We start from the raw sequence: 14,269 nt of genomic DNA on the forward strand, positions 1-14,269 counted from the left end.
ACAAATTTGGTTACAGATGTGGGGAAATTCAGATGAATGAGCCATTAGTAAATTAGCTGAACCTGTAATAAAGAAGGTATAGTGAGAAAGATACATAAAATCACTTCTGGAAAGGGAGGTCATGCTTATAGATCTCACAGAGCTTCACACAGAAAGTGAAAGCATATGAATGAGGGAAATCTAGTAAGTGTGGTCTATCTCAATTACCAAAAGCCTTTCAGCTGATCTGACCTAACACAGAAAAGCTCTTACATGAATAAAGATATTGATCAAAAGGCACTGACAGGAAGGTGGGTTTTTTTATGGGGTCTATTTTTTACTGGGGAAGTGTGTTCACCAACAGAACCCCACAATGACCTTTGCCAAAGCCCATGATGTTCAATATATGTGCAGACCATCTGGAAAATGTGCAACAGTGAAGTGACAAGATTTGCTGATGAGAGTAAATTATTTCTGACAGCAAAGATGTGCCTGTGAGAAAACTCAGGATGGTATCAGGAGAATAAGTGACTGAGCATGATCAGTAAAAGAGTAGGTGAACCTTGACATAGGTAAAGGATGCTCTTGGGAAAAAACACGTCTTGAACTGCCATAAAGTGATGGATTTGTAGCTGAATTTTATTTCAGCTCCTGGCACCATGGTAGACAGGTCCCTTAAAATATCAGGTCTGTGCCCAACAGAAACAAAACAAAACAAAACAACCCAAACCCCCAAACAAAATGTTAAAAATATTTAGGAAATTAAGCAAGAGCACAAATAAGCCGTTGAATAGGCCTATATATTTTGTGTAATTGACTGCATCTTGTGTGATGCAGGCAGCTCTGTTTCCATCTGAGAGAAAAAACCTAAAATCACAGCAAACTATGGGATAAGTTTCATCCTGAAGTTTTCTAGGTCTGCATGCCTGCCCTCTGTATGCATCAGTGGGGTAGATGCTACCTATGTGAAAACCACTCAAGACCAAGGTAATGTTACCTCATGTAAAACAGGCTTAACATAAATACAAATGAGATTCTCACTTGAAAACACAAGATTTCACTGTAAAAACTCTAACTCTTTCTACCCAAAGAAATAATTATGCAGGGCATTTAAAATGAAAAAAAAAAGTAGAATTCTATATTGAGCATGATCTCCTCAAACAGAAAATACTACTCTGCCTGTATGAAAACCACCTAAAATATAAATTTGCTTTTCAAATTTTATTGCATGGAAAAACATCTTTGGCTGCTGCTCAAAGATTTTGACAAAGAATTAAATAATTCATACTTTAGAAAATATCCAACATTGTTTATTTTGGGTTTGTCTCACAAAGGAAACAATCCAGGATGTGTAGCCATGAGAACTGGGACTGCAGCGGGATTATGGGATGTTCTTCACTGTGAGACAAAGCAAAAATACATTTGCAAGCAATGGGCAAAGGGTGCTACAGTTCCACCTATTCCAACTACTGCTCCAGTCCCCACGTGCCCTGAAGGCTGGGTATCATACAACCATAGAAGTTCCTGTTTTAAAGTAAGTGCCTAAATAGTTAAAAGAAGCAGCTTGATTGGGGAAAAAATAAACAAGAAAAAAAAGAAAAAGGAACATACATCTTAATTTTGCAATCTCTGAGATTGGAATAGAGCAAAAAACAAAATACCCAAAATTCTTCTCAGGAAATCATCCATGAGAGGGGAGAAACTAAGGAAGAAAGATAAGGTTGAAGAGAGAGAACGGAAGGGAGGGGAGAAGCACACAGGAAAGAAAATGAGGAAGTTTGTGCTTCAGGGGTTGAAAGAACTGGAAGGAAATGGAAGAAGAGGAGCATAAATATCAAGGCCCCACAAAGAAAAGAAAAGAACAGAAAAGAAAAGAAAAGAAAAGAAAAGAAAAGAAAAGAAAAGAAAAGAAAAGAAAAGAAAAGAAAAACAAAAACAAAAAAACCCAAAACTAAGCCAAAACAAAACAAAAAATCAAACCACCCCCCCCCCAAAAAAAAAAACAAAAAAAACCCCCAAACACACAAAGAAAAAACAAAACAAAACAAAACAAAACAAAAAACCCCAATCAAACCCCACACCAGGAAACAACTCTATATTAAAATTATTGAAAGGGCAATGTCAAAATTCAATATAAACAGCAGAAGCAGCAAAGCTGTTTTTTTGGCGCTGCTCTTTATTTCTGTTTTACAAAGATGTATTTGTCTGAGATATGTGACAGTTCAGGGAACAAACAGAGAAACAGTGAAGTGTAGCCTCTAGCGGCACAATGCCTAAGGCTGGATCTTGCTAAAATCAGCACATTACCACCCCACCCCCAGCCAAAAAAAAAAAAAAAAAAAAAGGATAAAAAGTCACATGAAAGGTTAATTAAACGAGTGTCTAGGAAGGACATTTACTTGAGAGTTTCTGATGCCAAACTACAGATAACTTGTGTTTGAAGTACAGCCAGCCATATCTGAGCAGGCATAAAAAAGGACTTTGAACAAGACATGAGTGTCATGTGTGAACAGTGATTTGGGATCATGCAAAGTTGAAATCTGCTAATTGTAAGATGTTAATATTTTTTATCACTTTATCGAGTGATATGAGCCCTTCTCTCTCTCTTTTTTTTTTTTTTTTTCCTTATTTTTTTCAAATTCATTTGGAATGCTATTTATTTGGGCTCCTTTATCCCCAGATCATATTTTTAACTTTGATCAAATCTGTGCTTGTTTTCTCTTAAACTAGTTTGACGGTATACTGCAAATGTAATGTGAGATTTGTAAATTACCATGAGGTCATTCTCTTGCCTCAATCTTCAGGCTCCTCCTAGACCATTTTGCCTCTCCACCACATCTACTCTTCTTTCCCTTCATATGAAGTTGGCTTGGGCCCTCCTCCAGTTAAAACAAATTAAGGGGGCTTGGGGAGTGGTATTCACTATGCAAAGTAGGTAGGCAGTTCTAGTGTAAAAATCCTAGGAACAGAGTGGGAAATGTCATTTCTCTTATGGACTTATACTCAGCTCATATGAAGCCTCATTTATATTTAAGCAAGACTATAAATTTTTTATTACTGTAGCATGTATATAATGTGTTTTAAATTAATTTCTCCATAGCATTTTTGCAGATCAGGAATTAGAAAGAAATCATGGTTTGAAGCTCAAGAATTTTGCAGACAAATAGGAGGGGATCTGGTCACCATTAACACCAAGGAGGAGATACCGTTTCTAGTCCAAGCACTGAGGTGGGTGTTTGATTTGTGTTTATCTTAACAGATTTAAAGACTTTTCATATGAACTATTATGAGTGATCTTAGATGATTTCTGAAACACATGGATTCCTCAAAAGACCTGTGATACTTTGAAATTTATCTATTCAGAAGTGTTTTAACATTTTCATGGGAAAAAAAAAAAAAAAAAGTGATTTGTGCCAAGAAAAATTTAAAAAATCCTCCACCAGAATCATGACTACTAGATATAGTTTAGAAACACAGGAAATTAGCTATATTTCTACAAGGGTAGAAAATATGATCAATGTATCTACTGTTGAAGTAGATACGTATTTACCTTGCAGCAGTCAGTACTGAAACCACTTTTTGAATCTGTGAAGGTTTTCCCTAAGTAAATAGTACATGAGGGAAATACATGATCTAATGTATCTATCAGACTAATAAGTCTGATAACTAAGCTATTGACACTGAACCACAGAAATATTACACATTTCTGTGAAGAACCTATGTATGGATTTCACCAAAGGTGAAAAATTTGCAACTTCACTGCTTTACAATGTGCTCTAGAAAATTCAACAATGTATTGGGGATTTTTTTTTTTTTTTGTTTACATACTGCTGTATCCTGTCATTTCTTTCAGAGCCACTCGTTGTATGTTTGATAGAGTTTGGCTTGGTATATTTTCCTTGAATCCAGATGAAGGATTTGCCTGGAGTGATGGCTCTCCAGTGAGTATTTTAATTTTTCATCATATTTGTTTGCTTAAGATATTTTGGGATTTGTACATATATTTTTTTGGCTTTTTGCTGTTATCCTCATTAAAGAAAACACCAATCCTACAAAAATTCATGCAGCTGCCAATCTGTATTGTCATGACTAATATCAACAAGTTAACATTCAAATAGATGGAAATTATCTGTATCTCATCAGAATCTGTTGGTTTCTGTGTAACGCTCCAATCAATTTTCCCTTCCAAGAGGATAATATTTACACCTAAGGTCAAAACATAAAAATTCATGTATCATGTATGCTGTCTCTGTAGTAGCCATAAACATCTAAAGAGCTAATCAGATGGCAAACATGTTTCATAGTATACTCCTGAATCCCCCAGTAAGTGATAGCTCAGGGTCTTTTAGAACTGGAGCTCATATCTGTAATTTTTATTTATTTATTTCTGGGAATTTATCCAGTCATCTCTTGAGCCCATGCAAATATCTACAGCTGTGGAGAACATTCGTACAGGATTCTACTGTTTATTACCCTCCATTTACTACTGCTCCCTATCCTTTGGTGTGTTGTTTTTTTTTTTAATTTGTTGGGGTTTTTTGTTTGTTTGTTTTTGTTTTTGTTTTTGTTTTGTTTTGTTTTGTTTTGTTTTGTTTTTAACGCAACAAGGACCTTTTATGTAATCCTGATCATACTGCTTTCCAGAAAAGTTCCAGAAAGGATGTTATCAAGAATTCTTGACAATAATAAGTAGGCTGTATCACATGGGTCTCCCTTCCCATTTGGATGCCAGTTTTTTTCAGAGGTGCCTCCTCTAGATTTGTAAGACATGATTTCCCTCCCAGAAGTCAGTCCCATCCTCATTAACCACAGGGAGGGAAAAAAAGTTGTGCTGGATTGATGCGCAATATGGTCACTGCCACCAGACAGATGTTGGACAATGTAATTTTGAACCAGGTCAGATGTGGAGTGAAAAGTACCCTGTCTGCACGATTAGCATGAGTGATATGTGCGTAAAGTTCACAGCTAGGCAAAGTTCATTAGAAACATTCCTGTGCCTGTTTCTCTTCTGTCTGTGTCGATGGCTCAGGGCACAAACAAAAGAAGCCCTCCATGGCAAGACAGCCATGTCTGAATACCGACATCATTGGCCCACTCTAAAATCCTTATACACACAGCTTTCCCTGCATTTCCAGCTCTTTTTAGCTAAAACCAGAATTTTGAGACAAAAGCAATTAGTTCTCATTTATCTGTGGAATGTGCAGCTACTAAAACAGATGAAAAGAGTAACAAAGTTGATTTCTTCTATAGGTTAGGTACACAGATTGGGACGATAGTTCAAGGAATTCAGGACGACGCAAGTTTTGTGGTGCATTCCGTTACGGGAGTAGTTATAAACAATGGTCCCTTTTGGTCTGTCAAGAACAACATAACTGGGCTTGCCAAATAAAACAAGGTAGATTTCTTCTTCTCATTTGGCAAGAAGATTAAAAAACTTTAATAAGTAGTTGCTTTCTAAGTTAAGTTACTGGAGAAAGAGACAAAATTTTGAAAAACTACTTTTTCCAAATGGAGGTCAATAGCATTAAGTAATATATTACAGGCTGAGATTTTTAAATTATGGATGATAAGAAGGAATTGATGTTTTTTTCCAATAAATTAGGGTGCATAAGTAACCCATATATTAGCAAGATTACAATTATTTTAAGGATCTTTTGGGTTTATTTTTGTAATGTTGGAGGTAAGGGGTTGTAAGGGCTTGCATTTTATTCCTTACAATACTGATTTTTATACTAACACAGGTGAAGCTAAAAATCAAGTACAAAATCTTTTTCAGATTTGTTGGTACTTCAGGTTCTTCTGTAGAATTATTCAGGATTCAACTGCTTTTGGAAAAGCAACGGTTCATAGCAGTGCTATTTCTTTTTCTATCCCAAGCAGAAATAGCTCACAGTCCATACATGTATGTATATCTAGATCTAGATCTACCTGTATATAAAGTCATATTTCCTTTTTCTAATGAATATTACTCAGAGAGTTGTTTTGATGGAGCTGAAATAAATCTAGTGGAAACTTTGTCCCTCTTGATGAAAATACTCCCAGGTGAAATATGGAATATCTTATTATGGAATATTTATTTTTGGATCAGTAAAGGAGCTGTATGCCACAGTTTAAAGTGTTTCAGATAAATCTACTGTGAGTTACAGGCTGGAAGAGCAATTTTCCCTTGCCTTGCCCTGTGCAGGAAGGGGATTCAGCCAGAGCTATGGCTTTGCTGATGTGAAGTACCACTTATAAGAGAAAGTTAAAGTAGACAACCTTGCATATCGAACAATGTAAAGCTGAACTCTGTTGCTAGGCTTGCTTGCTAGTCAATGGCAAAGGGGTGGAGAATCCTGGTCTGTTCCTCACTCTTCCTGCAATCAGTCACAAGCTACATCATAACACACTCTACAGAGATGCATCATGCCTTCTATTTTCTTCTTTTTGCAGGAGTGTCATTAAAACCTGAACCAATTGACACATATGGTAAGTCTTAGTATTTATTATATTATTCTTTTTTTCCCCCTAAAATTGTTATTCTAAAAAAAGCTTTTGTGTTCTACACATATAGAATTTAAGGGTAACTTATTTATCTTCCAGAATATAAAACCACTGCAGATGGATGGGTCATATATGAAGATAAGCTCTACTATATCAGCAAAGAGCAGGTCTCCATGGAAAGAGCCCGAGAGTTTTGCAGGGAGAATTCTGCAGACCTAGCCGTTGTTAATAGTAACAGTGAGAGAAGGTTCCTAAAGAGAGCACTAAAAGAAAATGTAAGAATCATTATAAACAGACTGCCCAAAGTAGAAACACTTTTAACAATCTGCATGTAAAACCTGAGTTGTGTCAGAAGCAGAGCCATCAGCATTTTCCCTAATGAAACATCTCCAAATACACCCTTTGATCCCTTGGGATTTGGCCACTCCTCTTCGCCAGCAGCGCTGATGCAGTTGACAGGAAGAGTGATGCAGGAAGGTACCAATTCTCTTGGGAAGCAGCTGGTCTTTGTGTGAGATTAAAAAAGGAGTACCAGTTTCTGACCCAAAATCTGCTTCTTTTCTACTCCATCCTAAGGGCCTTCCATGCAGGTCTTGGCTCTGATGTCCCAGACAAACACCTGACTCCTGTGCCTGGGATTATAAAACACATTGCTGTGGTTAACTGCAAGCAGCTGCTTTACTGCTGTGAACTTCAGTTGCTGCTCTGTGGAACTAACCAATGGTGTATCAATTTATGCTTGTTTTGCTTCAAAGATTTCCTTTTTAAATTGAAATCTTTTTAAAATTGAAATAATGTGTTTCTGATTTAGGAGAGCTATGGGAGAGAGCTAGTAGGATACTTCATTGGTCTAAGAGTGAGCCTTGATAAAAAGTTCAGGTAAGTTAAGATGATCAGTGCAGCTTCTAACATGCAGAAACAAATAGAATTATGAAGCTTGGAGGTACTGAATATGTTCTTTTGAAGGTCTGAAGGCTGTTCAACATACTGTGTATAAAGCAAAATTCTAAAGTCCAATAGTTTCCCCCAAAAATAAATAGGAAAAGAACATTTTTTTCCTTGAGTGAGCACTTAGCCAAAGAAAGTCTTGGCAGCTCTACTCTCCATACACACTTTCTCAAGTTTCTTCCAGACATTTGCCCCTCAGATTTGCCCCTCAGATTTCCCCTCAGATAAATTGGAGGGATACTTAGCTATGCTGAATTTCATACCTATGAACATACACACATACACTTAGAGCATGCCATATATCAGAGGGTTTGGCTTTCTTATGCTTTTTATCTATATCTCAGAGGGGTCCCCCAGAGTTAAGAAGACACAGGCAATGAGTACAAAAGGCAGTCTCTGCAAAGTCCTATTCCAGGAGAAAACTCAGCAGAAATTTAGAGTACAGAAACAGTAGCAAGTATTCTTGACCAACACATGAAGCAACTCAAAACTAAACTAAGAGATACCAAAGAGCATGATACACTGCTTACCTTCCTACCTGCTAGTTAGGATGCACCTGGTAGCTGAAAAAAATCAGCTTCTGAGGTTGACCTGGAAAAGGTTAAAGGAGATTTGACTTTAACCTTTCTATTTTAATGCCACTGTCCAATATATGTAAATCACTTACCTTGAGAAGGGCAGAAGAGTGTGGAGAGAAGTTGATAGTGACTGTGTCAGTGGATGATTTCAGCCTCCTGATTTAGGAGTCAAATTAAGGACATAGAGCATTCCATGGATCCAGTGAGAATCTCCTTTATTTAAATCAATTGTATCATCAGCAGCAAGACATAGACGAGACAGCTGATTTTCTTTCTCACTTTAGGTTTACTGATCTAAATTCTGAATTACTGATTAAAATGTGGTGGCAACCTCTTCTTCCTTCACTATATTCAGCATTATATTAACATAAAAAGCAGATTAAAAAAAAATTGAGAAAAGAATTTCAACTTTAGTCCTTTAGAAATTATGGTTTTAAAGTTGGCAGAATGTTCTTTACAGAAAAATAGAACAATCCCACCCCCCTCCCTCCCCACAGAGCAGGGTAAAATCCACAGGAAAGTATTTTCATTCTTGTTTTCACCTACCGAAACACCATGAATGGTCGGACTGAGCAGCATTATATTCACTAGGAATAAAATAGTTATTGTAATTACTTAAGATATATTTTAATGTCCGTCTCTTTCTTATGTATTATGACTAACTGAATTTGATTTCTGTTATTAAATGTCAAAAAATCATGGTTATTAACAGAAAATATGCTTGGTGTATTCTTTTTCTATTTTGCAAACAGAAATATTTTACAGAAAATTCTTCAAATTAGAGTAATCAAGAAACAGAAATATCTAACAGCCCCTCCCATTGTAGCTAGTTTCTATGAATTCTCATAGACATTCTTAATCATGAGGCACTCATTAGGACTACCATGTCACAACCAAAGGTATTAATTAAAAACTATTTGTATATCTTTTCTTTAAGCTGGATGGATGGAACTCCAGTAACTTATGTGGCTTGGGCTCCTAATGAACCCAACTTTGCAAATAATGATGAAAATTGTGTGGTAATGCTGTCAGAACATGGTAAGTGACAATAAAAAACTCATAGATTTTATTTGTCTCTGCTTGGATTATAAGTGATGCTATCAAACCTCTACTGTCAACTGCCACACAATCTTTGGTAGCTGTTTGCTGCAATTTCTTTCCTGTGACAAACCAACACAATGCAGTAACTCTTCCCAGTCATGGGACCACCAGCCATGGAAGAGTCTACGTCCTTAGAGTGGGGAGATTTTAGTACCATGAGTAATTCAAAGCAGATGTTTCTTTCTGGGTTTGTAAGATTGATATTGCACCTTTTTACAGGGCTTTTCACTACTTATTCTAGTAAAAAATTGAGTAGTTTATAGTTTATCTTCTTTACCCTGAACTTAAGAAAACATTTATAGCAGCTACAGGAAAGGGGAGTTGAAGATACATGTCAATGAGGAAAGAAACAAATGCTCTAATGCCCTAATACATGTTTACAAGTATACTGAAATGCAAATTTCTTGCAAATCATAGAGCTCTATTTCCTCTTGGGTCTATTTCTGTAACTTAACTGAGGCTAATGGGAATTTAGTGTATACGTATTCATCTCAATTTATGTTTTACAAAGAATTCATGTAGCATGTTTGAACAATTTATTGTGCCATTAGATTGATCTGGTATTTCCTATCTCATCTATTTCTGATCCATTTTCTTTTCAATTTTGCTTACTGGTGTATTTCCTCTGCTGTCTGCAATGAGATGATACCAGAGCTCAAAAAAACCTCATAAACAGGTATAGACAGTGAGGAGGAGCAAACGGTCAGGGAGCTCAAATTAACTACAAGGGGCTACAGTGCTGTTATTATCACAGCTTTTTTGAAGGTGCCCTGGTTACTTTGTCTTCAGATCAAGCTGTAGTCTAAAACACAAAATAGAGAAAATTGTGTTTATATATAAAAAGTGATAAATTATTATTACTAATTATTAAATATTAAATATTATAACCTCTTGAATTTTGCATTCTTTTTTTTTTTAGGCTTGTGGAATGACATTAACTGCTCTTCTCCCAGTAAATTTGTATGTGAAAAACACAACAGTTCTATTAATGCAACATTGCCTTCTCCATTGCCTCTCGGAGGATGTCCAGAAAGTTGGATTTTTTTTCACAACAAGGTATGTCAACAAATATCTTCAGTAAATTGTGTAAAGCTGTAGAACTGAAAAGAAAATCCTGAAAACCCCAACTGTTTTTACCAATATAAAGTAAATCTGGAGAGTAATTACTTAGTCAAAATGTGCAGACTGGATATCTGGGGTTTTTTTTGAGGTGACTATAGGCATTTAACTTTGCAGAGAAATACAGTAAAAGTAGAGGTATGCTGAACAGATTTCAGAGAGCATAGGTTGTGCAGGCTTAAAATATGCTGTTACTGCTTAAGAAAACCTCTCCTCCTCTCTTCACGTACATTATTTTGTTTAGAAATGCAAGTTTGTAATGGTCAATCTTGTAAAAAAGGTGGAAAGGTTTAGAAAGAATGTATTTGAGCAATCCCTTCAGCTCTTCGTCCTGTAGGGGTTCACAAAGCCTGAATTCAGAAAGACGATGCCAAACTATGATTGTTTTGGGTACAGGTTTGCATTTAGACACAGTCTGGGAGTCCTCATTGCTGTAAGTGAAGAGTTTGTACCAATCTGAGTTGAAGTTCCATCTACCTAAGGCTATTTTGTCTACTTTATGTACGCTGCCCTGCTATTGTTAGGTGAATGTGCCAGAGGATATTTCCTGTCCTTTGGCAGAATGAACAGTTGTAACCACAGTCATCAGAAGGAGGACAAAGCACAGTAGAGATTATTCCCTGCAGATGTGTCACCCAAAGCCACATTTTCTTGGTTTCAAATGATGCCTCTATTACTGCAGGAAGAAGGCAGATGAAAATGTGAAAAGAGGTTATGTGCTTGACCTCATTACAATCAGTTCATTTGATACTGGACTCCCAGATTACACGGTGAGAAGTGAGGGGGGATAGGTGTATGCTTGGGTAGACATCCAGGGTCTCTACTCCTGAGCTCTGTCACTCATTCCAGCCCTGATTTCATTTTCTGCAGAAAAGTATATCTTAGAGCTAATTGATAACATTCCCATACAAGAGTTCTAGTCTTTGCTAGCTTGAAAAAAGTGCTTGATTTGTTTCCAGTGTTTCAAAGTATTTGCTTCCAATATAACAAGAAATCTCACATGGCACGCTGCACGAGATGTTTGCTTCAGTTTGGGAGGAAACCTGGCTGCTATACCAAATGAACAAGTGCAAGGTATGTATACGGGCTCTATTGAAAGAAAAAGAATCTCAATCTCTCTCTAAAGAAACTGCTATGCTCTCCAATATAAAATATGGGATTACCTGATGAAAATTGCTTATTTGCCAGGTCAGTCCATGGTTTGTTTACTTTAACTTCAAACTGCAAGACAAAAGCTAAAATTATTATGTATAAGAAATAAAGTTTGTTTCTAGTTCTTTCAGCTGCTTTGTTTTCATGAAACCTCCAGTGTGTTCTGAGGGTGGTTGCATAGATCTCTTACACTGAAAGAAATCAGTATTTCCTGTCTCTCACACTGGCAGTAGGATTTTCTGAAACCCTCTGTGTGCATACACAGTGGGGAAGGGATGCTTATCTGAATGCTTATTTAGCAACAAATAGATTGTGTAGTGGAAAATATGATCTCTTTACTATGTTCCCTACTCTGGGATTTTGCATATTTTTCCCTCTTTGGGGCAAGATATGATGAGCTTTCCTTAATGAGAAATCTTTGCTTCTCTCTAGCTTTCCTCTTCTATCATTTGAAGTATGCCACAACTAATGTTTGGATTGGGATGAATGATATCAACAGAGAGTCCACATTTCTTTGGACAGATGGAAGCACTATTTCCTACACCAACTGGGTTAATGGTGCACCACAAGAGCAACAAAGCCACTTTGACTACTATGAGTTTGAAAAATTGACAGATGATGCTCTGGAGGTACAGGAAATAAAGTAACCTTTATACCTTGGGCAGTTTGTTGATTTTCCTAGAAGAAAAGTTACAGCAGCAATAATAGGATGCTGAAACAAGTCCTTTTGTAAGCGCAATGGGGTTTAGCAAATAATTTAAAAATTATTCCAAATACACCCAAATGTTTGGCAAAGGTTCTGTAGAAAAGGGATTTTAAGCCTTCCATTGCAACTATTATTAAAAAAAAAAAAAAAAAACCAAAAAAAACCCACACTCTGTAAAAGAAGCTTGGATAAACTTATATCAGTTCCTCCCCAAACTGCATTAATGCAAATACTAAAGCTGCAACACCACACACAGAGAAGGTATGATAAACCAAAATTAAGATTTTTGATGCAACAATAATTTGGCTTTGTATATGTCCCACTCCTGGTTAATGTGCTCCTACACTGCTTTACTCATTTCTGAGGGTACAAATTGATATCTTCAGTAAAATTACTATTTCTTTGATGAAACTCAGCCCCTTTTCCAAAGGTGGTAATTTCTGAGGAAATGATTGGCTCTTAGTTGCTCAAGATTTTTAACATCTACCATCACTCAACTTGCTGATGACTAAAACATATTTAATTCCGCATAAAGGAGAAACTTGGACCATGTCCCATGGCTAATCTTGAAATCAGGGGAGTCATGAAGGAAATACTGGAGCAATTAAACGTAAGGAAGTAAGAGAAAGTATTTTTTTGCATCTGATAATGGTAACTTGATAATTACTATTAAAAAAACCAGTAAAGAGCATCTGTTTTCTGCAAGAGAGCCAGCTTCAGTTAGACTAGTGTAGACTAGAGCTTTTAATAGTAGTTCCTATATTGTTTTTGTCATTGATAAATATGTTTTGAAGTAGATCTAAATATGTTTTGAAGAAGAACAGAGATGATTTATTATAGATACCTTAGTCATTTATACAGTCATTATAGGGCTCTTAATAAAACTGGTAAAATGGGTTTTAACTGACTTCTTTCAGAGCTTAACTGGCCCCAGTGGAAGCCTGGTTCAAATTTAAGGGGTCACCAATAAATACCAGGTCAAGTTGCTTGGCAGAAATCTAGGAAATCTGAACTAATTACACAGGTGTTCAATGAGCTCCTCTCCTCTCTGCCATCAGGCCTGCACTAGCAGTACAGGAGCTTCAGCTCACCCCCTCCTACTGCTTTTTGTAACGGCTGTGCCTCTTCCCCTTCCCTTCAGACAGATTGTGTCTTCATCATGAAGTCAGATGGGAAGTGGAGAGATGATATCTGTGACAACGAAAGAGGCTATGTGTGCCAGATGGATTCACGTGAGTTCTGTTCAACCCAGCCTCCTAAAGAGAAAGGATGCCTTGGTTAGATAAGATGAATATATAACCTGATCTGATTTCTCCCAGTTTGGAGTCTTATTCTGAATCTTATTCTGAAAGAGCTCCATCAGTGTTAAGCCAGTGCTATGTTTAAAGTACAATCTGTATCACAGAAATTGCTGAAGAGGAACCACTGTCTTAATTGGGGTTTTGTACTTAATTATGAATAATAATAGAGAATAATAAATGGTTTTTGTTTTTGTTTTCTCAGTGAAGTATAAGAGGTTTAGGCATCCTGCCTAAGTGCAGTATAAACCCTGTTCTTACAGTGATCTTCCTATTCTCTTGGACAAATCTGAGCAGAGCATTTAATCCTCTCTCACTGTTTCTACTGAATGCCATATGATGTTAATCAAAATGTACAGCTTCTTGGATGTGTCTTTATTGCAGAAGAATATTGGGGTTTTTTTACACCAAAATGAGTAATGAATGTTGACTCTTCTCCTATAGAATTTTAATTATACAAACCCCAGCTGCCCAAGCATATAAAAGGAGTAGAGAAGGCAAAGGACAGATAAAAAAAATTTTTGCCTCAGCTTTATGAAAGTAAAAATTATTCCCTAATCCCTCATTGCAGTCAGTTCCTGCAGCCTTTTCACTCTCAGCGGGGCTAACATGCTTGTAAGAAGACCCCTTCCCTACACAGAAAATATACAGTTTTATGGAGGCATATTTAATTTTTTCATCCCAGTTCCAGCTCTTCTGAATACATTTGCAGTCACAAGGGTGGAAATATATTTTGCCTGACTCAAACATGGAGGCAACAGTCTAGCAGCTCTTACAGACAGGCCAACAACTTGGAGTCAACCAACGAGTGGTGATTAATTAACATCAGGCCTCAAAGTCTTAGGCTGAGACTACAGATTACACCAGTTAATGCCTTAAATGCCTTATCCCTAAGTCCTACCCAC

General features: G+C 36.7%; 1 protein-coding gene across 1 annotated transcript in view; it reads left to right on the forward strand.

Annotated features, from left to right (window-relative positions):
- The window catches only part of LOC120750532 (macrophage mannose receptor 1-like), a 33,399-nt gene that overhangs the window by 11,785 nt on the left and 7,345 nt on the right, over nucleotides 1-14,269 (forward strand). The window contains exons 12-23 of the mRNA XM_040059358.2: nucleotides 1,314-1,513; nucleotides 3,080-3,207; nucleotides 3,833-3,920; nucleotides 5,230-5,374; nucleotides 6,412-6,447; nucleotides 6,562-6,737; nucleotides 7,274-7,341; nucleotides 8,926-9,026; nucleotides 10,009-10,145; nucleotides 11,168-11,282; nucleotides 11,793-11,989; nucleotides 13,208-13,298. Coding sequence (XP_039915292.1) covers nucleotides 1,314-1,513; nucleotides 3,080-3,207; nucleotides 3,833-3,920; nucleotides 5,230-5,374; nucleotides 6,412-6,447; nucleotides 6,562-6,737; nucleotides 7,274-7,341; nucleotides 8,926-9,026; nucleotides 10,009-10,145; nucleotides 11,168-11,282; nucleotides 11,793-11,989; nucleotides 13,208-13,298 — 1,482 coding nt within the window. The remainder of the gene's footprint in view (nucleotides 1-1,313; nucleotides 1,514-3,079; nucleotides 3,208-3,832; nucleotides 3,921-5,229; nucleotides 5,375-6,411; nucleotides 6,448-6,561; nucleotides 6,738-7,273; nucleotides 7,342-8,925; nucleotides 9,027-10,008; nucleotides 10,146-11,167; nucleotides 11,283-11,792; nucleotides 11,990-13,207; nucleotides 13,299-14,269) is intronic.

The sequence above is a fragment of the Hirundo rustica genome, chromosome 1 (genome assembly GCF_015227805.2).
Source record: "Hirundo rustica isolate bHirRus1 chromosome 1, bHirRus1.pri.v3, whole genome shotgun sequence".
Lineage (NCBI taxonomy): Eukaryota > Metazoa > Chordata > Aves > Passeriformes > Hirundinidae > Hirundo > Hirundo rustica.